The 27,675-nt window shown below is 35.2% G+C and overlaps 2 protein-coding genes across 3 annotated transcripts; one reads left to right on the forward strand and one right to left on the reverse strand.

Moving 5' to 3' along the window:
- The first annotated feature begins 29 nt into the window (after nt 1–29).
- Nucleotides 30–14,871, forward strand: LOC311076120 (uncharacterized protein). Of its 2 annotated transcripts, XM_084104028.1 has the most exons (34): nt 30–291; nt 1,880–1,968; nt 2,992–3,463; nt 3,509–3,530; nt 3,634–3,712; nt 3,799–3,843; nt 3,936–3,994; nt 4,558–4,661; nt 4,993–5,020; nt 5,107–5,144; nt 5,247–5,374; nt 5,687–5,792; nt 5,935–6,002; nt 6,174–6,215; nt 6,314–6,375; nt 6,496–6,536; nt 6,657–6,699; nt 6,794–6,825; nt 6,914–7,044; nt 7,125–7,242; nt 7,498–7,673; nt 7,884–8,103; nt 8,308–8,464; nt 9,044–9,214; nt 9,431–9,553; nt 10,123–10,168; nt 10,257–10,360; nt 10,470–10,591; nt 10,826–11,097; nt 11,185–11,284; nt 11,450–11,733; nt 13,085–13,186; nt 13,282–13,419; nt 13,760–14,871. In XM_084104028.1, the coding sequence occupies exons 1-34, from the start codon at nt 227–229 to the stop codon at nt 13,864–13,866; spliced, it is 3,894 nt and encodes a 1,297-aa protein (XP_083960154.1). In that variant the 5' UTR covers nt 30–226; the 3' UTR covers nt 13,867–14,871. The 2 variants fall into 2 exon arrangements, with proteins under 2 accessions (XP_083960154.1, XP_083960153.1); XM_084104027.1 differs by having other exon boundaries at nt 2,992–3,530.
- On the reverse strand, nt 14,859–27,561 carry gabrr3a (gamma-aminobutyric acid type A receptor subunit rho3a). The gene is made up of 9 exons (XM_084104029.1): nt 26,932–27,561; nt 25,753–25,865; nt 22,572–22,639; nt 21,844–22,067; nt 20,445–20,527; nt 18,752–18,889; nt 17,266–17,418; nt 16,466–16,659; nt 14,859–15,360 (listed from the first exon to the last, which is right to left on the reverse strand). Exons 1-9 carry the CDS (start codon nt 27,072–27,074, stop codon nt 15,058–15,060), a joined length of 1,419 nt encoding a protein of 472 aa, XP_083960155.1. The 5' UTR covers nt 27,075–27,561; the 3' UTR covers nt 14,859–15,057.
- Between the last annotated feature and the right edge of the window lie 114 nt (nt 27,562–27,675).

Here is a 27,675-nt window from a genome sequence, read left to right on the forward strand (position 1 = left end):
CACTAGGGTGTGTGTTGAAATTTTGGTTCAGATGGGTGGTGCACATAACTTAGTGTTCACTGATACACTTCACAAGACAGCCCAACCTGACGGTGTGTTTAGTTACTAAGAGACTTTTGTCTTTTTGGGATTTTTCTGAAGTTTGGAAGGACACATTCTAGCAGGGCTGATTCCAGATATTCTGTGGGAAAACAGAGAAACCTTTCTGTGCGAGTGAAGAATATCCATGGTTTGGTGCGTCTGTGGAGATCATGCGAAGCACAGCAGGCTGTCTACACAACCGTCCTCAAGGTATGTGATGAATAAATGAATTTATTATAATTGTGAATGAATAAATAAAATTTGTCGTCTTCATTTTATGATTAAAATGTAGTCGTGCTGAAAAAAAGAGCTTCTGACTGTACAAAGTTTATTTTTTATATGTTGGTTTGGTAATATTTTATAGACTGTTGCATGTTATTTACATGAGTTTACTTCTTCACTAATTTTTATTGTTAATTAAAGATGTCGGTAGTAAATTTGTGATTTTTTTTTATTAATTATAAATAAATTGTTTTATAAATTATATTATTGTTGTATATTGTATATCATTGTTGATAAGAAGTTAGATTAAGTAGCTTCATAATCAAAATAATCCATATTAAAACTGCTGATACTTGATCAAAATACTGTCAAATACAGAATAGCTTATATGCTATTTTTTGAAAGAAATTAATGCTTTTATTTAGTAAGGACAAATTAAATTTTTCACATGTAAAGACATTTATAATGTTACAAAATATTTCTATTTCAAATAAAAGCTGTTCTTTTGAACATTCTAATGATCTATTTAAGATTCTTACAAAAAAGTATCATGGTTTTCCACAAAACTATTAAGCAACACAACTGTATTCAGTATTTGAAGGAACTGTATTCGAAGTATTTGAAGTCGGGTGATGGGAATGGTTCAGGTGGAGTGAGGGTTTGGTGAGCAGGGAGAAGGCAAGGTTTGTTGCAACACCAGTGGTATTGTATTTTATCACACAGACAATGCATTGAACCAAAGTCAACCTGAATGATAAAATAAAATACCTTGCCTTCTCCCTGCTTCATTCATCACTCCATATCATCTGACGTCGTCTGACGGAGACTTCTGACCAAACCCTCACTCCACCTGAACCATTCCCATCACCCTACAGTTCCTTCAATATTGATGATAACAATAATAAAAAAAAGTTGTTCTTGAGCAGCAAATCAGCATATTAGAATGATTTCTGAAGGATCATGTAACACGAAAGAGTAATGATGCTGAAAATTCAGCTTTAACATCACAGAAATGTTTTTAAATATTTGAAAATTATTTTAAATCGTAATAATATTTCACAATATTACTGTTTTACTGTATTTCTGGTCAAATAAATGCAGCCTTGGTGAGTGTTGTGCAAGTTTGAAAATATAAAGACGTGTAATGCATTTTATTTCCTTTAAGAATGATATACATTCAAATTATGAATTAAAAAAATATTTAGCATTATTTAGATCCTATTATAGTGAGATTTTAAACAAAAGTTATTCATTTAGCTATTCATCAATATTCACCAATTATTTCCTCCCAATGCATAATCACTGATAACATTCACTTTTCTTTACTGTACATTAGATCTGGTCAGTTGTATTTAACTGCACTCCCACTATTGATTTAACTTTGAAAGCTCTTGACAAACTAGGAAAAGGTTAAGCAAATGATTCTGTAGGTTTAGCCTTATGGATTTACAAAATAAACATAAAATTGAAAGTGGGACATTCCCTACAGCTATATTTCGGAAATTTTATTACTAGTTTCTTTTGAGTAATTTCTTTGCATCTGATGCCAAGTGAGTTTTCTTTCTGTGTATTTCAGAGAGATGGCGAGCAAACGATTGAGTAGATGGAGTCGTCTGGATTATGTGTTCTTCCTGGTCCTGGTCCTGCTCCTGCTGTGCCATCCAGGTAAAGTCTGGTGCTTGTATAAGACACACCTGTGATCAATATACAGCTCTACTTATTTTCAGGGATTGTCCTCCTGTTTGCTCACCAATATGCCACAATACTACCCCGCATTTGAGTCTATAGAACAAAGGTAGATGATGAAAGTAAAACGTCTATTTGCGCAATGTGGTAACAATGGCTTGTGTGACTTCTAATGGAGATCCAGAGGTCTTCGTATCCTGTATATCCTGTATTCTGTATTCAGTCCAAAAGACTGCTAGTGAAAATACTTGTCTCATTTTGTAGACATATATTATTAGTCATATGACAGTGTTTATGTAAAACCTGATGATCATGTGATCCTGCATGTTATTGTGTCTCAGTGGAAGAAATATGACAAAATTTGTTCACATGATCACAAATCTGGTTATCTGATTAGTGATCTAGAAATACTACATAATTGTAAATCTTTCTTATTCATTGTACATCATAATGTTTTTAGTTGCAGATTTGTTTTTAAATCCTAACATTTTATTTCCAGGTTTGAATCCTCTATTTTTTTTTTACCCCACTGTATATTAACATATTTCCCACAGTCAATGTATTTGGTATAAGCAGCAGTTTGATCAGACGACGTGTGTATTTGTCTGCGTGTCTCTACTTGTATTAAGATAAACATCTCAGATATACTGTTCTCTGTTCCTGTAATGGGAGTGTATCTGAGTCACTTAAAATATGTGCTGTGATCGCTTTTAAACACAATAGCTTGATTGAACCAACCATACAAATATAGCTCAGTCAACCTGCTGGACATGTTTTAGTCTATCAGAAAACAAAAGCCAATTTCAACGTATACTTATGAATCAGCTAAATGAGCAGACAATAAGAAAGAGATATAGACAGATAAAGAGTAGCCCTTCATTAAAAAATCGATCTATCTACAGTATATATCAAGTTAAATTAGGATATTTTAACATGATGCGTGTTATAACGATACATTTAATGTGATTTAATCTTTTCTGTATTTTTTTTTCCCCCCTACAGTAATGTCAAACACAACTGTCACAACAACTGAACCTCCAGTCAGCTCAGCATTTGCAGCAACTTTAGCCATAAATTTGACAACAGCGACTGGAGAAACCACACATAACTTTACAACTGAAAGTCCTAGTTACTCATTGACAGTGCCGTTGACAACAAGCTCTCTTACCGTGCTAAATACAACAACAATGACGGAAACCTCAACCACATCTTCTAACATAAGCACAACGATCTCAGCAATGACAGTTACGGCGGAATTACCCAGCACTGGTAATCTAACGACGGAAAACACACCATACACATCCACTGAAAACACAACCTTTTCTGAATCAACCACAATCTCCACATCCACTGAAAACACAACCTTTTCTGAATCAACCACAATCTCCACATCTACTGAAAACACAACCTTTTCTGAATCAACCACAATCTCCACATCTACTGAAAACACAACCTTTTCTGAATCAACCACAATCTCGACATCCACTGAAAACACAACTTTTTGGGAAACAACCACAAACTCCACAACATTCACAGCAACAGTAAGTACTACTATACCATTATTAGCACAAACGCTCCATTTCCATCCTACTGTATGTTATCATGCACCATATTAATAGACTCATTGCCAATATCATCTTCAAGCCCGAACCATCATCCTCTGCCTACACAAATGATACAACACCGCTGATGACAACCATTAACCAAACATTTACCACGACCGGTAAGACATAATGTAAAAGATTTATCTTTGTGTGCACTTTCTATCTTATTTTACCCCCCTTTATCTAATATTAAGTTATTGTTTAGTTGCAGCACCTGCAACATGTGACTTTTCTCAAAGCTGTGATGGTGGTAAATATTACAATTTCAACAAACATAATGGCACATTTTCCTGTTAAATGGAAGGAATACAATGCATAACTGACTCTTTTGGTCTTTGTTAGTATTTTACTGGATTACTACATCTGTAGAGATAAAGGGAACACCCCAAAGTGAACAAAAGGTAAGTTCAGGAATGATACTGACTCAGTTATTTTATTTTATTTTAAATTATTTTTTTTTTATTTTATTTTATTTTTTTTTAATTTAATTTTATTTTATTTTACTTTATTTTATTTTATTATTTTGGCCTGGTTTCACAAACAGGGCTTAGATTAAGCCACGATTAGGCCTTAGTTCAATTAGGATATTTAAGTAGCTTTTATAAACATGCCTTAGAAAAAGGCGGGCTTGGGCTGTGTTTGGACTATTAGACGCCTTTTAAACGCAAAATTGCTTGCTGGGCTTAAGCCTTGTCTGTGAAACCGGGGGGTTATTTACTATATCATTGATATTTATTATAACTGTTAATAATATTGAAAACATATTAAAATGTAAAATTTTACAGTAACTATATATTGCATTTTTCACATTTAATTTAATTTAATACAGTTAACAATTAGAGTTAACGGTTAACGGAATAGATAAAGCAATTATAGTGTCTATAGGAAAATATGTAAATGCTTTACAGTTTTCTGTCATTCTTTGAAAAGCAGTAATTTAACTCATCTGCAATGTGTTTTTCAGCTTAAGGAGCTTTTCATACGTAAACTAAATGCATGCATTTTTGCTGGTAATGAAACTCATTCAATATCACGTCGCAGCTTGACCGACACAACTACCAACATAAGGTACAGCACACTGTAGTGACCTTATAAACCTAAATGTTCTCACTCAAGGATATGTTAGTACCTTCAAACTGAATGCTTATTTAATTTGTTTACGTTTTTTAACTTAAAAAAAAAAAAAAACGATGTATTTTATCATCATGTATTAATGGCTGTCACAAAGTTAATTCCTTCATTTAACTGGGGATGTTTAAAGAGCTTTCGGCTGCCATTTTTTTCCCCTGACTTCAATTCACACAAGGACAAAGAGGATGAATCAACTGTCTGCAGGGTTTCCTGTGCTTTGAAAAGTTGTATAACAATATAACAATTTCTCCTTTTGTCTGTTCTGCAGTTCAGTAGAACAACTCAGCATGTTTGAAGTAAGTGCTGAATCAGTTACCTTGGTATTTCATCAGATTTCATATGATATGAATGCACAACATTTACTTTTATTGTTCAATATTAGGTCATGGAGCTCACATGTGATCAAAAAAATATTACAAAGTCAGTACCAAATGCTTCTCTCCTCCATATCAAACATATTCAAGCAATAGATTAAATGATTTTAAGCTGTACGCTTTTCATCATCCTGGTGTTTTCTGACAGGATTGCACAATGCTATATTCTTCTGAAGCTGAGCGTTCCTGATAGTGTTTGCTGCTTTAGAAGTACTGTGACGGAGATGAACTCGAACATCAATGTCAGTGTGGTGGTGGGACAAATAGAAAGAGTGGGTTAGTAAAACCTCCTAATTCTTGTCTTTTAATAATACTAATACTACTAATTTTGGTTATTAAATGTCAATTTTTTGCTTAATGTTTTATATTGTTATTATATAGAATAAAAGCGTTATGTTGTTCCATCTTTTAAAATGTTGACATAGACTCTAACTTCCACCAGATATAGTATTATTCTTTTAGTATAGAAATGGAAAAAGTGCTTTGATTTAAAAAGTTTGTGCACTATTATACTATTTTGTACTGTTTTAATATCACATAATCTAAAAGATGTGAATATTTGAGTGAGATGGATATGTTTTTTGGCAGGTGTGTGTGCAAATGACATTAAGCAGATCTCAGCTGGACAATACGACAAATGCAATCAATCAATCACACTTGATGAATGTAGAGCGGCACCACAGAACATCTCATGGTAAGTTTACAATCAAACGGGAAAGGATGGTATCTGTATCCTGCTTATTCCTATTTGAGTAGGGTACAAATATTTTTTTATTAAACAATAATTTTTACATGCTTTATATCCTGTCTCATTTTTATTGTACTTATTTTCGTAGTGGAAACAGTACAAATGTGATTTTTCCGTTGGGTACTGGTGCTTCCGAGGTCTGTCCTACTATTCCACGTAAGGCTTCCTTTATCCTCTTTCATAAACCTCCTATGTAGATACATCAGAAATGTGACATAGTTTAAAGATCTTTACTTCTGATTATTTATGTTCATGGACAATTAGACATTTATGATCGGTCGTGTGTCATGATTTATGTATTACGTTTTCTTTTGTTTTTCCATAAAGCAACGCCAACGTGTTATTGTTCTTCATACTGCAAAAGCTCAGGTAAGACAAGTTTATCATGTGAAGAGTCTGTAATAAAAAGTAGTAGAATGTAAATATTAAGGTCAAAGGTTATACTTACACTTCTTCCTCCATTTTAGATTTTTACTATTACTCCTCTAACATTTCTTTGATTGGTACAATGGTCAACCCTGAAAGCCAAGTAAGTAACACGTAGTGTTGAATTCAGATGTCTAAATTTGAATTAATTAGTCTATGAGTTACATAGTGATTTGTCATAGTACTATTGATCCATATATTTCTTTTTGTTATTTGTCAACAGATTCCACATTTTTTGAAAAACTCAACATGCCAAAACAATTCGTAAGTTAGACATAATGTAATCCAAAGTAATTTACGATGCATTCATTTTACCATTGTGTGTGTGTTGCCTGAATATTGAATATAGTACTTTAACACTCCTCTTTCTCTTCTCCATTTTAGAAATGTTTGCAATGTTTCACAAACTTTCATAAGTCACTTTCAGGTAAGATATCTTCATATCAATAATAAAAGTAAGATGTTTTTCAGTCTTAGAATGGTTCAGATCTCCTAACTATTTGCAATTTTGATTCCTGTAGGACTCGAACGTGATTTGTGATATCACGACTAGGTATGTTGAGTCTCTTTGCAGCATTATGTTCTATTAAGGTTTGTTTTCAAGTTGCTGGGTGGTTCATGTACTGCTCCTTTTTTTCCAGCGAGCACATTTGTAAAATTATAGTTAAACTAGATACAGCCATGGACTTGTGTGATATTGGCACGGCTCTAAAGGCCATCTTAGAACCACATAACGTCTCTTTGATCTTTGGCGGAGTTGTGAGCAGAGTGGGTAAGTGTCTTCTGTAAACATAGTTATATATCTAACGTATATCTGAATATATCTGATGATGTGGTTATGTTGGTTTTCAGCAATCTGCTCTTATAATTCTACAAATCCTTTACAACAAACTCTCAGCTGGCAGCCATCTTTGAGTGCAAATTTCAGTTCTGAAGTCTTCTGCATTGCGTCAAACTTTACCGGATACTGGTTAGTAGAGCTACCTCAATGCTTGTCTTTGCATATAATGTGTCATGTATGTACTGTAGGTACATTTATACATGATATTTGTTTTTTTACATATAATATACAGTAGTAATACACAAGTAATATACTACATCCTACACACATATATATATATATGTAATATATGTGTGAATGTTTACAATGTGCAAAATTTAAAATGATTAAAAACATGCAGTTAATGTTTTTAACAATGCTTTTTATGTATTATTCTTTGTACAGCTCAAAGGGCAGTACAGTCATTCCCCTAAATTACAGCTGTAATTCATCTACAACCCTATTCCAAAACATCACCACAACTCCTCCATCTTTTACAAGTACGCTCTCAAATACAACATCCATCAACACCACAGTCACACCGGTGCCAACAAGTTCACCTGCTAATGTAACAACCTCAGGTAATGTAGGATATGTACTGTATGTGTGCATTTATTTATACACAGTCTAATTTCATGAAGAAAAGGAAATTGTCACATTATTGTAATGACAAATAATCAAATAAAATGTTACAGTAATGACAAAACTGACAGGTGTCTAGAGATTCACCTTGTTACTGTCATAAATCGGCTGAATTTTTTTCTCTTTGTCTCCCTTTCCTCTTGGTTTAGGATCATCGAACACATCAGGGACATTAGATGTTGATGGACTGTTGAATTTGAGTGCAAATGCTTCATCTTTAAACGCCACTCAGGTGGATCAGCTCTTATCACAGCTAGAGCCACTTTTGTCTGGACCCAATGTCAGCCTGGCTTTGGCAAACACTTCCGTCAAGATTGTCAACAACCTCCTTGATGTTCCTGTAGATGTAATCACTCCTTTCTCAAAGAGGTGAGATGCCCTCTACAAAAAGATCTGTGTCATGTGCAAGAACGCCCCATTTATTCTGATATAACAAAAGTATTGAGTGTCTTATAATGTCAACCAAGAAAGTATATTTACCTAAACTATTCACTTTTGGTTTAGCTGTACATAGAATACACTATTAAATATAGTCTGACTGACACTCAAGCTGTTTGCCTCTGGTTACTGTAGGGTCATTAGGATTGTGGACACAGTGGGTCTTAAACTGGTTGTATCAGGGACGAGTCAGTCAGTACTTTCACAATCACTGGCTCTGGCAGTGAAGAAAGTTGACGGGGCCAACTTTCAGGAGACGTCCTTCTCCTTATTGGAGTCATCTAACCTGCAGGTAACATCTCCTTCATTAATTCTGAATCATCTTACAGACTGTAGATAATGGATATGTTGCTGTTTTGATAAATGCCGTAGAATACAAGAAAAAATAGATAGATAAAAAAATATTTTTTATTTATATGTGGGATGGCCCCATATTAATTCTGGTTTGATTTGATATTATATTAAAGTTTTTATATATATATATATATATATATATATAAAATCATTTTAATGGGTTTACTATAAATTACTGTAGTACTTGTAGTACTAATTACTCAGAATTGAGAGATGTAAACTCGCAATTGTGAGATAAAAAGTCATAATTATCATTTAAAATGTTTTATTCTGTAGTGGAAACAAGCTTCCATAACTATTTACTATTAAATAAAATAAAATTTGACCAGATTCTGACTTTACCAGGCACTTTTGACAATAATAACTTTCGTATCACTTTCTATATTATATATATCATGGTCGTATATACAACATATACAACAAAAATGAAGTGACAATAAATGTTGATGAATAAAATGTTTAGTTTTTTTATGAGTCCAAAGTACCTGATTTGGTTATGCTATGTTTGGCGTTACAGATTCGAAGTAACCCTGGCTTGGAGACTGAAGACATTGTGTTTAGGGTTGGGTCCACTGCTCTGGGTTCAGTCACCCTCCCAGCATCCCTCACGCAGAACCTCACTGCAGACCAGCAGCAGCTCGTATCCAGAGTCCAGTTCAACTTCTTTCAGAAGAGCACCTTCTTCCAGGTCTGGGCGCAAATGAGTTTGCTTTCTATTAAAATGACTGCCTCATATTTGAAATAGCTGAATGGTGTGGACATTATTAGTCTAGACATTATCTTGCTAGCACATCTCAGAACAAAATCTTCTTGTATTGCTGTAGTTATTGTGCTCCATAGGAAGCTTAAGTTTAATTCAGCTGAATCAATATCTGAACTCTTTTTGTATTTCTCTCAAATACAGGACAAATCGCTGGGAGGACGTGAACTAAACAGCGGGATTTTGGGTAGCAGTGTGGCTAACCTGAGCATCTCTAATCTACAGAAGGACGTGCTGATAACCCTGCGAAACACAAAGCCCATTCCGGTAAAAATAAATAACATTAATATCACTCAGAATTATTGAAACAATGATTTAACAAACACAACAGCTGCGTCCCAATTTAGAGGCTGCATCCTTCCAAGGATGTATTTGTTGTGGCCTACAAATGCATCCTTCTTTGAATCTATCCCAAGATTCACTGCACACCAGATTACACTAAATTATAGAAAATGCCGGATTACATTTTGAAATGTAAGAAAATCTAACAATATAAATGTTTAAAAAAAAACACTTTAAATCTGTTCAAATGTTGACATGCGATTTAATAGAAAGTTTATACTTTACATAAATGGTGAACATATTTAGACAGGTTGTTTTCAGACAGTTGAATATAACTTTTTTAACGGCAGCTGTCAAAGTTGCTAGGTGACAAGAACAGTCCTCCAAAGGCTGGACCGCCCCATTTAACAACAGTCGGTCCGGCCTTCGCGGACATTTAAGGCGTGGCCGTCCTTCGAAGGACGCAGCCTCTGAATTGGGACGCAGCTAATAACAGATTTATACTTCAATACAATGTTGTTTTCTTGTCTTACTCTCTTTTTCTTCCTCCACAGACCGGCCATGAAGCTTCCTGTGTATTCTGGGACTTTACCTTTAATGGTAAAAGTTGTGTTTTAATGTTCTCTTCGTTACGGAATAGACTCCAAGTTTGATTTGTGTGTTTTAAACATTGGTGACCTGTTTGCAGGTAGCTCGGGCGGCTGGAATTCTTCTGGGTGCCGTGTGCTTAATTCTTCTGCTGAAGAAACGCAGTGCGCCTGCAATCACCTTACCAGCTTCGGTATTCTGCTAGTGAGTTAACGGCACAAAGAATTTACATCCCTTGACGTATCCTTGTTTAACATGACGTTTAGATTCTTTGGGATGCCATAATTGTGTTTGGTTAAATCTTGCCTGACAGGACATTTCCAAGACTCCCATCCCTCCAGAGCATATCATCATCCTGACATACATTACATACATTGGCTGTGGCATCTCGGCTATTTTCCTGTCTATCACCCTGCTCACTTATCTGGCCTTTGGGTAAGGATCCTTTTGACCAATAGAGTCACCATTTAACATTCAACCATCCACCATTTAGCCATTTAACTAAGCTTGTTTAATATTGTAGTAAGAAGTCTCACCAAGTCTGCGTTTATTTGATTAAAAAAGATCAGCATTTCTCACTTTTGAATGTTTGCTTGCTGAATTATTCATTTTGACTCCAAACTTATGAATGGTAGTGTATGTTTTTTTTTTTTTTTTATCTCTCTACAGTAAACTGCGCAAAGACATCCCATCTAAGATCCTTATCCAGCTGTGTTTGGCCTTGCTGATGCTCAACCTGGTGTTCCTATTGGACGGTTGGTTAGCTCTATACCCAGATGCCGTGGGTCTTTGCATCTCCACTGCTTTTTTCCTGCACTATTTCCTCCTGGCGTCTTTTACCTGGATGGCACTGGAGGCCTTCCACATGTACCTGGCCCTCGTGAAGGTGTTTAACACCTACATCACCCGCTTTATGGTGAAGATCGGATTTGCTGGATGGGGTGCGTGACTGATCTGTTACTTACATTTAATCTGCACAAGTTTTGAAGGCTGCTTTGTTCAAACTGTTACATTTTTTTTCTTTAAAGGCATTCCTCTCATCATAGTCATAATCGTCATAGCCATTAACAAAGACAACTATGGCCTTGTGACATATGGAAAGTATACAGATGGAACAACAGATGATTTGTGAGTAACAATTCCTATATTTCTTAGGACTAAGTTGATATATATATATACACACACACACACATTTATTTTAGAGTTAAATTAAACGTCCCTCTTCCAGACTAATAAAGGAAACCTTACAGTTTTCTGTCACACTGTTATTATAAAATTTGTTTTTCCCTACAGTTGCTGGATAAAAAACGACATTGCCTTCTATGTTGCTGTGGTGGCGTACTTCTGTCTCGTCTTCCTGCTGAACTTCACCATGTTTATCGTGGTGATGATCCAGCTGTGCCGCATTAAGAAGCAGAACCCTCACAACGTGCAGATTCGCAGCGGCTGGCAGGAGGTGCGCAGTGTTGCCGGACTCACCGTGCTTCTGGGCCTCACCTGGGGCTTCGCTTTCTTCGCCTGGGGTCCTGTTAACCTGGCCTTCATGTACCTGTTTGCTATTTTTAACACTTTACAAGGTTGGTGCACCATTGAAGACTAAATTTACTCTTTTTAAGAAATACACTTGGTATTATTGTGCACTATCAGAAAGTTATTATGAAGAAAAGTCAAAAAGTGCGTTTTCAAAAACTTTTTTTAACATTAATAGTGGACATAAAAAATATACACTTAATATAAATCAAGATTTTATATTTTTATTTAATTGAATACAGTTTTAATTCATTAATTAAATTCACTTTTAAGCTTTAGTGCAGTGGCTTTAAAGCAACATATGTGTGGGTCATACTACACTACCGTTCAAATGTTTGGGATTTTTTTAATGTTTCTGATGCTCTCGTGCTCTTATCAATTTATATATATATAATATAAGCTAAAATGAATATAACTTTTCTATTTTAATATAGTTGATGGCAAAGCTACATTTTCAGCAGGCATTACTTGAGTGTCACATGATCCTTCAGAAATCAGTCTAATATGCTGATTTTGTGCTTAAAGGGATAGTTCACCCAAAAATGAAAACATCCTCATGTCGTTTCAGGCTTTCTTTCATCTTTGAAGCACAAAAGAATATATTTGAATGAAATCTGAGAGCTTTCTGTCCTCCATTGACAGTCCACGCAACTACCCCTTTTACGCTTCATGAAGTTCATGAAGAGATTGTAAAACTAATCCATATGATTCAAGTGGCTTACTCCAAAATTTCTGAAGAGACTCGATCGCTTTATCTGATGAGAAAATTGAATTTAGGCTTTTATTCACATATAAACATTCATCAACTCACACATCAGGTTTGTTCTTGTGTCAAGCAGGTTCGGTTGAGCTTCTGTTTATGTTCGCTGATCAATATTTATATGTGAATAAAAGCGTCAAAGCGTGGTAGTTGCGTGGCTGTCAACATAGGGATAGAAATCTCACAGATTTCATTAAAATAGTGTTTAGAAGATTAGTAATTGATGAGTAATTTTTTCATTTTTAGGTGAGGTAACCTTTTGAGTAACATTACAATGTTTAATGTTAATAATGTATAACGTTGTTGTCACCTTTGAGCAATTTCCTTGCTGAATAAAAGTATTAAATTCTTTTAAAACAAATCTTAATGACCCCAAACCTTTGAATGGTAGTGTATCAATCAGTCAGTCAGTCAGTCGTCTTAATCCAGACTAGTGAACAGTAATCATTTTTAACACTTTCTCAGGGTTGTTGTCTTCAGTTGCTATAGCATAGCTATAAAGTATACTTTAATCAGATAACGCAACTCACAGTGTCAAAGTTTCTTGGAATCCATCATATTATCAGGTGACACATGTCAGGTTTATTTTTAGCATTCTGATGGTATGTTGACACTAGAATACACCCTTCCCTTCGTAGGATTATTCATCTTCATATTCCATTGTGCAATGAAAGAGAACGTCAGACGACAGTGGAGGACATACCTGTGTTGTGGCAGACTGAGGCTGTCAGAAAACTCAGGTACGAGGCCTTTGTTAGTTCATGCGTGTCTGACTTACTGTTATGTGACGTACGGTATTTCTCTAATTGCCACCCTTTTCTCTTTTACGCAACAGAATGGAGTCGCACGGCAACGCAGAAGATAAACAAAGCCTCTAAGGAAAAGACTTCATTCCACTCATCGAATTCGAACAATTCTAGATTGTCTTTCCTGAACCATGACAGTTTGGCATCTGATGTGCCTATGGGCATCGGTGAGTATTACCTGCTAGACGGGCTGTGTTAATAATCCGTGTGAATAATCTTTCTGCATATGTTTATTACCTGAAATTCCTATTTGAAACAGCAGGTGATGCTATCTGATCTTTAAATGGTAGCACAACTTCTTCCTGTTTTAGTATTTGTTTAATTTTTTTAATAGAGCCTAATATTAACTATGTCAACCATATATTATACATTTAAACGTTTAGTTCTATAGTAAATCTAAATATTGAGATATTTGAATAATCAATATTTATACATTAGCCAAATTAGATTGAATAGGTTTTATTGTGAGCGAAGTGCAAAATTGTATCTTTTTGTCTGTAATTGCAGACAACCCGATGGACGACAGAATCACGGCAGCAGAAGATCCCGTCTCAGGTTGTGACGTGGTATTGAATGAGATCAATGACCAGTACCGGGGTCAAAGGTCATACTGAATAAGCTGACCACAGTCAGTATGAGTGTGTGTGCATGCATGTCTAATGGTCTAACGAGAAACTGTATTTCAATTATGTTTACTTAAAGTATTGCGTGTTGTATTATACAACAGAAACGATATTTATAACTTCAAATTAAGCACTTTAATCAATGCAATTATTTAATGAAGCTACTACCACAACATAAAACCTTTTAATCCAACAAAAAACATATCCGTTGGTCTAGGGTAAGTAGTTAGAATTGGCTAATTGTCTATGAAATTTAAAAAAATCCCTTATATTGTTATGGTTCAATTACATTATTTTATGTATCTTTGAGTCTGCAATTTTCAATTCATGTACCGGTATGTTGTCATCTGTATTTTATTTTTTGTATTTTCATAGCTTTTCAAAATTCATTTTACATTTGTGAGTATAACAAAAGATATACTAGTTGTGGAGTGCCTGGCTGATGTAAGATTTTTAAGACATTCATAGTGTTACTAAAGATTTCTATTTAAATGAAATGGTTTCCACAAAACTATTAAGTAGCAAAACTGTTTTCAACATTGCTAAAAAAAAATCAGCATATTAAGATTGATTTCTGAAGGATCATGTGACTGAAAATTCAGCTTTACCGTCACATAAATAAATGACTTTAAAATATAGGAAGTATATTTCAAGTGGGCGGTTCTACCAGAAAAACACGGCCCAAACTTTATACCGAGTCAAAAGTCTTACTATACAAGACTAGAACTAGAAGGGGGGTTATTTGATTTATTTTATTCACATGTTCATATAATTTTTAAGCAAATAAAGCAGGTTGTCTTGGTTTCCACATTGAGAAAGAGACCCGAGTTGAGTAGATAAAGCTGGGATGTTGGATGGATCTCATAAGAGAAGTTATAAGCAGCCATTTGTACAGTATATCCTTAAATGAGGTGAACATGCTCCTTGTGTTTTAGAGTTCATTTATGACAAAAGACATTGCTTCAAATGCTATAAGGAATAAAAAAATGTTTAAAAGATCTGTTTAAAGAGAGTTTTTACACATGAACCATATTTAATGTCCATATGGATCTTTCTCCGGTTGCATTTTATCAACACACTCCACTTTGTCAGGTCACTTGTGCTCAGTGTTGTGCAATAACAGTACTGTAGCTTATCCTGGACTTATTACAGCAACTGATCAGACAAACCCAAGCTACATAATCAAGAGTAGATGCACCAGTAGATGATGTTGAAGAGAAGATATGCCACTGGAAAGATGATTCTGGAGTACGAGTCAATCATGTAGCTGTTGCTCATTATGAATCGGAGGTTTTTGCCCACTGAACGTTTCCTCCAAAGTCTCGTGCCTTCGGTGGGTGGCGGGTCAGTAGAAGAGGCCCTGGGCGGGATGGTCCGCGTGGTGCTGGGTGTGGTGGGGAGTTCGGGGAAAGGCGATACATCTATGTCATCGTGAAAGCAGCCATCGTAGGCCATAGCCTGGGATGCGTTGTAAGGAACTGGAAGCTTTGGTAGGAAGCAAAAGATATACAGGGAATATCTGTTATGGAGTACAAATAATAATGATACATTTTAAAAAAAAATTATATTAAAATTGTACATTAAAGTCAACTAATGCCATTTGTAACCCATTTGATTCGAGTTGTTACTACTGTAAAACCAAAATAAATTAATATAGGTTTTCCTTCAACCATTGCAAGAAGCTTTAAAAATCTCTTTATCGTTTTAATTTGAATAAAATTGAAAAATAAAAATATTTATATTATATTATTTATGAATTATATTTATATGAATAATAATAATAATAATAATAATATAAAATTACTAATAATTATTATAATTTTATTATTATTATAATATTTTGTAAACTAAATAATAAACTATAATCATTTGACAGAATCGTTACCAAGGTAAAGTTTTGTAAGTCCAATTAAGTTGTTTTAATTTTGTTAAAAAAATAGAATATTTATATTCTATTATTTATTATTAATAATTAATATTATTACATAGTATTTATATTATAATGTATCATTTGTACATAATATATTATTATATATATAATATTATTATATAGTATTTATCCTTTAACTTTGTTAATAAAATTAAAAAATATATTATAAATGCATTTATTTATCTTCAAGAATGATTTTTTTTATTGATTTTAAAATCTGTTATTTTAATTTTGTTAATAAAATAAAATTCTAATTAAGATGTTTTGATTTTGGTAATAAAATAATAATTAATTATTAAAATTATTAGATATATTAATTATTCATATTATATTATAAATTAATAATTGTATTATTATTATTATAGTATTTTGCCAGAAAATTATGGTTACCAAGGTAAAGTTTTATTACACCAATGACATTTTTTTATTTGTTGATACAATTATAAATACAAAAATAAATGTATTTATATTATATTACTTACAAATGATGATTATTATAGTATTTTGACAGAAACTATGGTTACAATGGTAAACTTTTGTTGTTGCCTTAAAATTACCATAGGGGGCGACGTATAACTTAAAAGAGAATATTCAGTCTTGATCACAGTTAGCAGAGCAAATATTCCCATATATAACCTCTGATCAGTGTGTGACCCTGACCTTTCCTTTCTGAAGTTTTTTCATCTCTTCCACCGTAGTGAAGTAGTTCACGGCAGCGTATTCGATGACCGACAGGAAAACAAAGAGGAAACTGGCCCAAAGGTAGATGTCCACCGCCTTCACATAAGACACCTGAGGCATTGATGCCGAGACTCCCGTTATTATAGTAGTCATGGTCAACACGGTTGTGATTCCTAGGAGATCAGAAGAAAGAGAAGCGCTTTATGGGTAACAGCCATGCCACGTTAAGAGGAAGTTCAAAAGTTCAACGAGCAAAGAATGTTTCCATTTATTACATTTCACACAAGAGCCCCCAGATTATGGATGTCAAACTGTGTGTAAAAGGAAATGAAAGTGTGAGAAATGCATGACATTCAGAACACATTCGCTATGTCACTGTCTGTCTCACACACTGCATGTGGAGAATTCTTCCATCCTGTTCAAAAACCACAGTATTGTGAGACTCTGTGGGCATGTGCTATGATGTCAGTGACGTGTGTGAAAAGGGCAGCTTCCTGGCTGGGTGTCTAACGCCTGCTGGCCTGAGTATCAAGGTATTTTTGAGGTAATTGAATTCTGTTCTCTCTAAACCGGTTTGTGCTTGTTACAACCAGAGAGGACACAGTAAACCGCACACAGCTCATTACAAATCCACCTTGGGCGATTTGACAGAAACTGCCTGTCACGGGCTTTACGTTGAGATCAGACCGGTTCAACAGAACAAATAAACAGAATACAGTTTTTTAAACGTAAATCACCATGGTTGCTAATGGATAGGATTCTAAAATGACGAGGTTTACCCAGAGAGACACGAGCCGGCACAGCTCTCCTGTCGATCCAGAAGGAGACCCAGGAGAGCATGACCATTAGCATTGTGGGAAAGTACGTCTGCAGCATGAAGAAAAATATGTGTCTCCTGAGGATGAAGTTTATGTACAGCCTGTTATACCAGCCTGATAGAAACAGAGAGTACAGGACATTTACAACACATACTGAGAACAAGAAAGAAAGAGATTAAACCTACAGCGTTGGGGTGTCCATACTCGGTCCTGGACGGCCACTGTCCTGAAGAGTGTAGAGTTTAAAAAGTGACCCTCCAGGAGCAGGATTGGACACCCCTGCCATAGAAGAACCATAGAAGAAGTTTTGGTTCCCCAAAGAACCTGTGCCCTTAAAAGAACCATTTTTTTTTCTTAGCATGAAGAACATTTTAATAATCCAAACTATAAAGAACCTTTTGTGCAATAGAAAGATTCCATGGATGTTTAAGGTTCTTTATGGAACCATCGATGCAATAAAGAAATATTACAATATTAAACGTTATTACAGAAAAAGAAAAAGAAAGGGATCATGCTTTTGATATATTTAATAGAATAATGAACTTAGTGACATAATTTCATACATGTTAGATGATTTAGTTCAAATAACGTTTAAATATTAATAAATAAATGTATTTTCAGGAAAACAGGGTTGGCACAAAACATGTTTTGAATAAGAAATATCATGGATTATATTTTTATATATACATACATACACATACACTACTATTCAAAAGTTTAGAGACAATATTTAAATGTTTATGAAATAAGTATTTTATGCTCATCAAGGCTGCATTTATTTGATCTAAAATATAGTAAAAACACTAATATTGTGAAATAGTATTACAATGTTCTATTTTAAAATGTATTTAAACTGTAATTTATTCCTATGATGGCAAAGCTGAATTTTCAGCATCATTACTCCAGTCTTCAGTGTCACATGATCATTCAGAAATCATTCTAATATGCTGATTTGCTGCTCAGGAAACATTTCCCATTATTATCAATGCTGAGAACAGTTGTGCTGCTTAATAATTTTGTGGAAACTTTGTTTAAATAGATATTTTGTAACAATGTAAAAGTCTCACTATTGAACAATGTAATGCACCCTTGCTGATTAAAAATATAAATTTCTTTAAAACAACAACAACAACCTTACCTTAACTAAACTTTTGCACAGTAGTGTATAGTATTTGTTAACTCTGGCACACCAAAACTGAATTTAATGTTTTCTATTAAAATGTAAACATTTAAATCCCAACTTTTTGCATGCCTATAATCGAATATCTAAGATGTGGGGAAATCTAAAAAATCTAAGGCAAAAGAAGGAAGAACTCCGCATATATCCAACCGTTTCAGCCAGTAATGCTGGGATATCTCATTCTCTGGACTCTATGTTGGTTTGCTGTGATAAGCCACATGGTACTACGGTAATAAAAGCATGCAGGAGGAAGTGAAGCAGACATACCGGTGCTGCTGTAGAAGGCTAGCCCGTAGGAAGGGTGGAATTCTTCAATAAAAAACTGCGAGAGTGCAATCTCGTCAGTCCTTAATGAATCGTTCCCATTCTTCCAATAGAGCATGAGGTCGTTCTCATTGTACGCGTCTTCAAGAGAGCAAAGAAACGTGTGAAGGGAAGTAGGGATGTGTGAGACAGCAAACTCTCTTTGAAGATACATGAGCGGCACCCCTCAGAGGAGAAAACACAGAGCATCCAAAACTATCTCCGTCATCTCTCCTCTGAAGCTGAGGCCCATGTAAATCTGTGTGTTATGTGTGAAAGAGACAGAGATACTGTATGCAACTTCATCTATGCAATTATTTTACATCTGCAACAATGAATCAGATTAAATATGACTGTTGGCTGTTGTTAGTGTGTAAATAAAGAAGGGTAATATGATAAACCACAGAAACTTCTATAGAGTGCAACAGTGCCCGCCCACTTTTTCAGTGGCGTTGGTTCTAGAAGTATTTTTTTCCATTCATTTCTCCCATTGGGATTTCAAAAAAAGTCCACCAACCAGCTGCGAGGTAAATCATAACATTACAAACTTTGATTTGAAGCAAAAAAGTATTTGAAAATCGGACAAAAGGTGCAAGACTGTGTACATCACGCTTTAAGTGAGGGAAAAGCACTGCGAACAGCATAATCAAATTAAAAACGTTGGAGGAATGTAAAATATGCATGTAAAAATTGATTATCTATACAGTATTAAACAATATATTTTAAGTTTATTGCAAAATATGCATATATATTGGAATATTTAAATATTTTGAGTATGTAGGGCGTGGCTTGCTTGTTTCGACTCTATGATTGGTGGAATTTTCTGTAAAGCATCATGGGTTATGTAGTTTTTCACCATAAATTCCATTGTTAAACACGATTATTTGACGGCTGATGGCTGACGGCTTCAACAGAAGCAAATGCTACCGATTAACAACTTCGCTGCTCACAGTAAGGATGTCTTTTAAGATTTATACAGTGTCCCTATAAAGAAAATGAATCGAGATATTTCCTCTGGAACCCGACTGTTGCACTCTATTGAAGAAGTTGTTCACCCAAAAATAAAGATTATGTCATCATAATCATGTCGTTCCAAACACGTAGGATGTTCTTTTGTCCATTTCACACATAAGGTTTTCAGGAATATTTATGCTGCTCTTTTGACATATAATGAAAGAAAATAGTGACCACAAAAAGTTTTTTTATGTTTTTGAAAGAAGTTTGTTGTGCTTAAGGCTGCGTTGTATGGTCAAAAACACACTAAAACAGTAATATTGAGAAAAATAATTACAATTAAAAATTATAAAATGTAATTTATTCCTGTGATGGCAAAGCTGCATTTTTCTCCAGTCTCCAGTGTCACATGATCCTTCAGAAATCATTCTAATAGGCTGACTTGGTGCTTAAGAAACATTTCTTATTATCAATGTTGAAAACAGTTGCGCTGCTTAATATTTTTGTGGAAACTGATCATTTTTGGAATGAAATGATGACAGAATCTTTCGTTTTTGGGTGAACTGTCTCTTTAACAAACAGTCCATTTATGATATATTTACAGGTATATTGAGAGCGAAGTGCTTTGACTAACTATTTCCTTGTACTTTGTTGACAGTACTTACTGTTCAGTGTACATGCACACACAGACAGTCATACTCACAACTCTCCAGCTCTAGAGAGCAGTTCTGTGTGTCTAGAGGAAACCTGCTGAAGTCCATAGAGCAGAGAGCCGTCACTGTGATCCTGCAATTCACAATTCAGTGCAGCCTTAACAAATCACTTACAAAAAGACTGAAAATGTCCCTTTAAAATGGAGACGTGATATTGTGCTTAGCAAAACATCAAATTATGGAAACAATTGAGATGAATTGAAGTGAAAACTGATCCAGCATGCTCATGAATTGGTTCAGGCACACCTGACCATACACAAGCCTACACTTGCTGGTACTTCTTGGAAAAAAAACAATTCTTGTACAACTATTCAGAAGTATTTAAAAGAAAACCACACCTTATTTGTCAGGTAAAGTAAATAAAGGGAATTTGGTTGCACACAAATATGCTAACTAAATATTTTTTTGTTATTGAAATAAAGCTGAAATTAAATCAAATATAAATATTAGATGAAAAACTTGACAATACTGAAATAAGTGCTAAAATTACTAACTGAAAACAAACAAGCAAACAGAAAAATTAACAAAAATGTCAAAAGCACAAAACATTGAACTAAATTTAAAATGATAACTGAAAATATAAAACTAAAAGCTAATCAAAATAAGAACTATAATAGTGTATAAAGAATAATAAAATAACATTGACATTTCAATTACATTACTATTTTTTTCATTCAATAACAGTTCATAGATGGCAATAAAAAAAGGCCGTATTCCAAATCTTCTGAAGTCATAATTCAGCTTTGGTTAATGAATTGACAACATTTTTAATTTTAATTTTTCTATTCGCAATAAAGACTGCAACGTTATCCCAAATAATTCTGTTCTCACAAAACAAAAGTGCAGTCCAGTGCATGAACCAATTCAGATTCACGGGAATGAACCGGTTCAAAAGAACAGTCATGAATCAGAATGATCTGAATCTTGAGTTCAACTCACTGAACAAATCATTCAGTCCACTGTGTGAGCTGATTCAACTGGTTCACTGAAAAGAATCAGCTAAAAAAAATGAATCATATCATGGGTTCTCACTGACTGCACTTCTCAAGTTAAAAGCTCACTGAAGGGGAAGATTATGACTGAATAATCTCAGTATATTTCTTACACAAAGCTCTTGTATGACTTCAGAAGACTTTGTTTTTCTCCTTTTTAAAGCTGAAGATACTATGAACTGTTGTAGTACAGAAGGGAAATTCTTCAAAATATGTGTTCACCAGGTTTGGAATGACATGAGGGTCATTTAATGATAACAGATTTTCCATATTTGAATAAACTATCTTCAGCACTAAAATTGACTTCAAAGTAAACAGCTGTGTGTTCTTTCCTGTGAACTCTTTTCACACTTCTTGTAAAAACATCTGGTTTCAGAAAAGTAGCTTCATGTGTTACCTGACGCTGTAAAGAATGTTTCCATCTGGATAGACTCTGAGCATGATGTTTTCCATGGTGGTGTCATGAATGAAAGAACGCTTGGAGTGAACAAAAAAGACGTCTGGCACCCAGATCTTTTTCACCAGCCGAGCATCAAATGTTCGGCTTTTGTTATTGCTGGAGGGGAAGGCCAGTCTGTCGTCCTGCCAGTAATGTCTAAGGTACAAGGTCATGGTAAAGTCCTATGCCCACAAAAGACATGAAAAAGTGATTGTGTCAGTTTACGTAAGCCACTCATTTATACTTTGAATGCCACGCACTGTGTATATATGATTATGCCAAACAAATGCAAGAAGTGCTGCACGGGGTGTAACTTCAGTATCTCGGTGCTCTTTGGCTGTAGGGATGGTTTCAACTACCCAAGGCACTCGAGTAATTCGTTTTTAGAAAAATATAAAAAGCTTTTATTCTTTCATGGCTTAGATTTTAAAAACAGGTGTTGACTTGAGTACATCAGGATATGTATCCCAAATGAACATGTCTATGGATTTAGCATGCTATCCTGGAGGTCTTTGTTGCGTGCGTGATGGTTTTGACATTTGCCCTCTGCCTCAGTTGTGAATCCAATCTGTTTAAATTGTCGAGGATTTAAGCTTGATGTATGACTAGCAATAGGAGTTGAGGGTGTGCAGAGCACACCAACAGTTTAAAGGTTAAAAGTAATTTATAAAAGAGCAGACACATACCATATTGACCTCTGAAATGCTGTCAATGCTCTCCACTTGCACATCGATGCCCACTGGAATAGCAGAACCTAGGCAGAGTGTCAAAAACGGAAAAGAAACGGTCAGAATTGAAGAAAGATCACAGAATAAAAACAAAAACTGATCTCTTTAATATCTCAATTGCGTCAACTGTCTGGTTACCAACATTCTTCAAAATATCTTGTTTTGTGTTCAACAGAAGAAACTCATACATGTTTGGAACAACATGAGGATGGGTAAAATGATGACAGATAAGTTTCATTTTTGGGTGAACTATCCCTTTAATGTAACCTTGAAGAATCAAATTCTTCATAGTCCATCTTAGATCACCACCTATTTACATCAGTGGAGGCAATAAGTAAATCAAATGAGTAAATATTTGTGAGAGAACGTCTATGCAATTTGCATTCTCATAGCAGAGAGACATGGCAAACTTGTGTTTAACTATCATAGATGCATCTATCTGAATTAAGCATTCTTGTGTCAGCTGCTTTTCTACAGAACATAAACACATCAATCTCTCAACTCTACATAGAGATTCAACACATCTGCACCACGTTAAACAAACACATGGAGTGAGACCAGTTGCATTCTCTCTTATTCATAGAACAAAAGTATTCATCACTGAATCATCCCTGCAAAAACATCTGAAAATCAGATTTTACCACAGACCTTATTTTATTCATTAATCGAAAAGTGCTATGAGAAACTCCAGTGTTATAGCTTGTAAATGCTCATTCTCTTTCAGATTACAAACTAAACAGGTCAAATAGTATAAATTCTATATAATAACACTTTCAGAAATGATATATAAAGTGTCAGTTGTGTCAAATGTTAAAATGGTCGTCTCATGACTGTGTCATCAACCAAATACAATCTGAAAAGCGATGTTAAGCTTCCTACAAACAGAGACTTAACTCAGCGCACATGACTCTGTGTGATTATCAACCTCTCGCTGTTTTCAGAGAACCACCAGCACGACTGATGTTCCCTAATCTGGACTAAAATAAAGCTCCATCTCAGTGTTCATATGTAAGGATTAGCACACAAAATAACAAAAAAGTATCATGGTACTACCCATTTTTTGGACATATACCACGGTATTCTTTGAAGTACCTTGGAGTGCCATGTAAACACCACTGTAAATCATTCAGTACCATGCTAAAAAGTATATTACATGGATTTTTTTTTTATCAACATCAAGATTCTTGAAAAAATGGTTCCATTAAGAATCTTTAACATCCATGGAACCTTTCCAGGTTTTTACAGTGGAAAAAGGTTCTTTAGATTATGATTATTAAAATGTTCTTTACACTAAAAAAAAAAAAAAAACGGTTCAGTGAAAGGTTCTTTGGGGAACCAAAAATGGTTCCTCTATGGCATCACAGTGAAACCCTGTTTTGGAACCTTTATTTTTAAGAGAATATAAAGTAAAGTGTATTTTAGGAGTAATATATCATTATATGTAAAGCTTTTGCATGATATAAGATTACATGATCATTATAATGTTTCAATGCTTATCAAATACATTTCCAGAACATCACCTAAATGGACCCAAAATCACATATCGTACAATGGAGCACCTAAAGGGACATGGTGGTGGAAAAATTTGGGAAGGGAGAATTTTTTCCCCAAAATATTTTGAGTTCTCTCGCAAAACCTGTTGTGAGCTCAGACAAACACTTCCTGTTTAATATCCCGCTGGCAGTGTTTCAGACAGCTCCGTACGTTAACAATGGAGCGGTTCATAGAGTTTGAACTTGGACTCAAATATAAAGAAATGCGGTCAGTGCTTAGTTCAAGGAGTTCAGTAAAGCTGGCAATATATTCACAGATTTGAACTTCCCGGATCAATAACTCATGAGCTAAACCTTAAAACACAAATGACACCTATTTCCAAACAAAGTAACGTCGACAGCAAGCTACAACCCGATTTTCCTCAAAACGAGCCTTTTAATATAAATTGGTCTCTATGAGCAGGCGGCTGAGAGACAAGTCTGATTTCAAACTCTATGAACCGCTCCATTGTTAAGGTACGGAGCTGTCTGACTGAAACACTGCCAGCGGGATATTAAACAGGAAGTGTTTGTCAGAGCTCACAACAGGATTTGCGAGAGAACACAAAAGTTTTGCGAGGGAATGCAAATTTTTCTCCCATCCCAAATCTTTTCCACCACCATGTCCCTTTAGGGAATAGAACAGATGATTATTTGATTGGAAAAACAGCACGCCACTCTATGTTCTTTTTCTAAAAACAGTAACCTTTGGCTAGCCTGTAAATTTAGCTATATTCTCAGGCATTCTCAGAGACCGACTGGAATAATAATCCAGATTACTGTGCATAAAACAAATCTGTCCTCAGTGTATTGTCTGCTTGGTACTACTACCAATCTGGGTCAGAGCGTTTTTTTTTTCTTCTGATTTGGACATATTGCATATGACATTCTAACCTATTTTTGACAATCTCAGCGCCAGAATCACATTCTGGTCATTTGCCCCACTGTGACTTTTAAAGCTCTTGATCTTGAGTTCAGCCAGTGTAACAGAGGCAGAACACAGTACTTAACCCCATTCTGATGAACATGTACAGCAGCAAGTATGGATGATATCTCTATCGGCATAGCATGTTTTATAGACAGCAAGCAGCTTAAAATGCATGTGAGAATGAGATATGTTCAGAGAATCGTGTTAAATGTAATTCTATTTTACAAAAATGATCTATAACCAAAACAAAAACAACAAGATTTTCAACAAACATCTATGGTCATTTCCTGCTGCTTACATAAATGGCTTTCACAGTGTGGAGTATGTGATTTCCATCATTAAAAAAAACGCATCACGATTCCCATCAGCAGATTTTTGGTTAATCACATCATTGGTTTCTTTTTTTCCCTCTCACTCTGTCCTGAAATTGCCCCATCTGTGGTGCATCTCTGTGCTGTATTAGTGCAGCTGTTGTATGTTACGCCGCCATTTATTTGTGCCAACTGTGCTGAATAAGATTACATTCCCAAAATCATTCAAATAAACGATAAAGACCAAGATAACACATAATGCTCAGTAAAGCAACAAGTATGTATTTTAAGAATACAACCATCAATACCAGCTTTGCAAAGCCAAAAGTAATACATAAGAGCCTTTTGAAAGGACAGAATTCCCTCACCTCCAAAACCAGGCCTCATGGCGAAATCGTGATCCTCGATTCGCAAAAGCTGCTCGGATTTAATCAGCAAAGATTTGGTGCTGTCAGACTTCTTCATTTTTAAGTCTATTCGTCTGTTTGAAAGAAGACAAAATGGGGAAGGTTTATTTTTATGATGTAACAGACATAAGCAAAAACAAACCTGTACACACAAGTTCTTGGTTACATTCTGAGTAAATAATCAGCACTGACTAAAACAAGAGGTTTGGAAGAGAGGGTTGTTTAGAGAAATTAATTTCACTTCAGTATGGAACAAGATCACAGATGATTTTATGCACTAAGACAGATATATCTCTCATGAGATATAACTAATACTTTTTGAATGTATTTATTGTCTAATCACAAGACAGCAATACAAAAGTTTCCCACAACTTTGACTTAATATGCCTCTTATTAAAATATTTTGATTTTACCCTGCATGGGTTATTTCCAGGTGCCATTTCTGTCTCCATGACTTACTAGTACTAATATAATAGCAGTCACATTATTTGATAGATTCAGTGTGTTTAGCCTTTTTGACATCATATTTCAAAGAGTGACTTAATAGAAAATTGTTCCCTTTAACAATATTTATTATGTTTTTGTTATGTTATGTTATATTATATTCACACTTACATTGGCCTCACCAAGCTCAATAGTTCAACCTCAATATACCATATAAAAATGTAACATAGAAATCTATCTATCTATCTATCTATCTATCTATCTATCTATCTATCTATCTATCTATCTATCTATCTATCTATCCTGAGTATGACCTACCTCCGGATCAGTACTAAAGACTAAATTACTACCCAGTGCTGTTTTTGTTTTTACCTCACATACCCAGCTCAACCATGAGCTCTAATTACAGAGTTCCTTTATCCACAATTAATTATACCCTCAAACACACACACAATCCAACAACCCAAAATTGCAGGTCATAACAGCGCTTCAAATAAACCCGTACACATCAATCCACAGGGACGAGACCACAATAAATAAGACCAAGAGTGTAAACAGACTGACACGGGTATTTAAATTAAACAGAATAGAGCTGATTGATAATATACAAAGTGAAGTTCAATCTACAACAGCATTCTGCAAACGCATTTAGGTGCTGAAGAAATGAGCGTAAGGAGCTAGCAAAAGTATCCTCACCCTCCATGTTTGTGCCGTGTGTTTTCACCCAGGTAGACGTCCTTGTGCCTGCGCTGGTTTTGCGTGTTGCTTCCTTTGAGCAGGGCGACGGGCCACAGCCAGGCCAGGCACATCAGCCTCAGTGTCGTGAGAGCAAAGTCCATGGCCGAGGCCTGAGGTCCAGGATCTGATGTGAGGAGAAACAGAGAGATGGTGTGGGATCAGTCTAACTCTCTGGAGTTCCTTACCCAGCATCCTTTCCATCTGGAAGTGTCGCCCATTCCGACACGGTAACGACCCTTAGATCCGCACTGTGCAGCACATGTTACATGGTGCCATGTGAAATCCTCTGAACTCCACTTTTGTGCATGCGTGTTTGTGTGTATATGCCTGGCGGTCTGCGTTTCCCACCCTGCCTAAAAGCCTGTCTGCTTTTCTGACATGGTGCTCTCCATCCATCCCCCTCCCGCTGATTATAACCAAATATCAATTTATTTCTATAATGACAAAGGAATGACGTTAATTCCTCCCTAATCTTCTTACACGCAGCTGCTGAAATCTTTCAGTAACCTACAAACTCCATGGGGAAGGGGAGGTGCATCACAAGCAGAGTTAACTGTACCATCAGGTCGGTTAAAAAAGCAACAAGCCCTCTTTTTTGAGAATAGTACCCAAGAATTTCTGACGGAGGAAATCAACAAATTACTAGTCTTCTCATGTCCGTCAACATAAACCTAACATTGTTAGTAGTCTTATGTGTGTTTA

The sequence above is a fragment of the Abramis brama genome (genome assembly GCF_963993115.1).
Source record: "Abramis brama genome assembly, chromosome: 25".
In the NCBI taxonomy this organism is placed as follows: Eukaryota; Metazoa; Chordata; class Actinopteri; order Cypriniformes; family Leuciscidae; genus Abramis; species Abramis brama.

What these genes read in the sequence shown, in the direction of transcription:
- LOC311076120 (XM_084104027.1), top strand. Translation starts at nt 227, where the DNA reads ATGGTTTGGTGCGTCTGTGGAGATCATGCGAAGCACAGCAGGCTGTCT. An exon ending in GATCAAAAAAATATTACAAA is followed by an intron (nt 5,145 to 5,246) that starts GTCAGTACCAAA and finishes GTTTTCTGACAG; the next exon opens with GATTGCACAATGCTATATTC. An exon ending in GGTCTGTCCTACTATTCCAC is followed by an intron (nt 6,003 to 6,173) that starts GTAAGGCTTCCT and finishes TTTTCCATAAAG; the next exon opens with CAACGCCAACGTGTTATTGT.
- gabrr3a (XM_084104029.1), bottom strand. Translation starts at nt 27,074, where the DNA reads ATGGACTTTGCTCTCACGACACTGAGGCTGATGTGCCTGGCCTGGCTG. An exon ending in GCATTTCAGAGGTCAATATG is followed by an intron (nt 22,068 to 22,571) that starts GTATGTGTCTGC and finishes TTGTGGGCATAG; the next exon opens with GACTTTACCATGACCTTGTA. An exon ending in GCCGGCTCGTGTCTCTCTGG is followed by an intron (nt 16,660 to 17,265) that starts GTAAACCTCGTC and finishes CTGATCTCCTAG; the next exon opens with GAATCACAACCGTGTTGACC.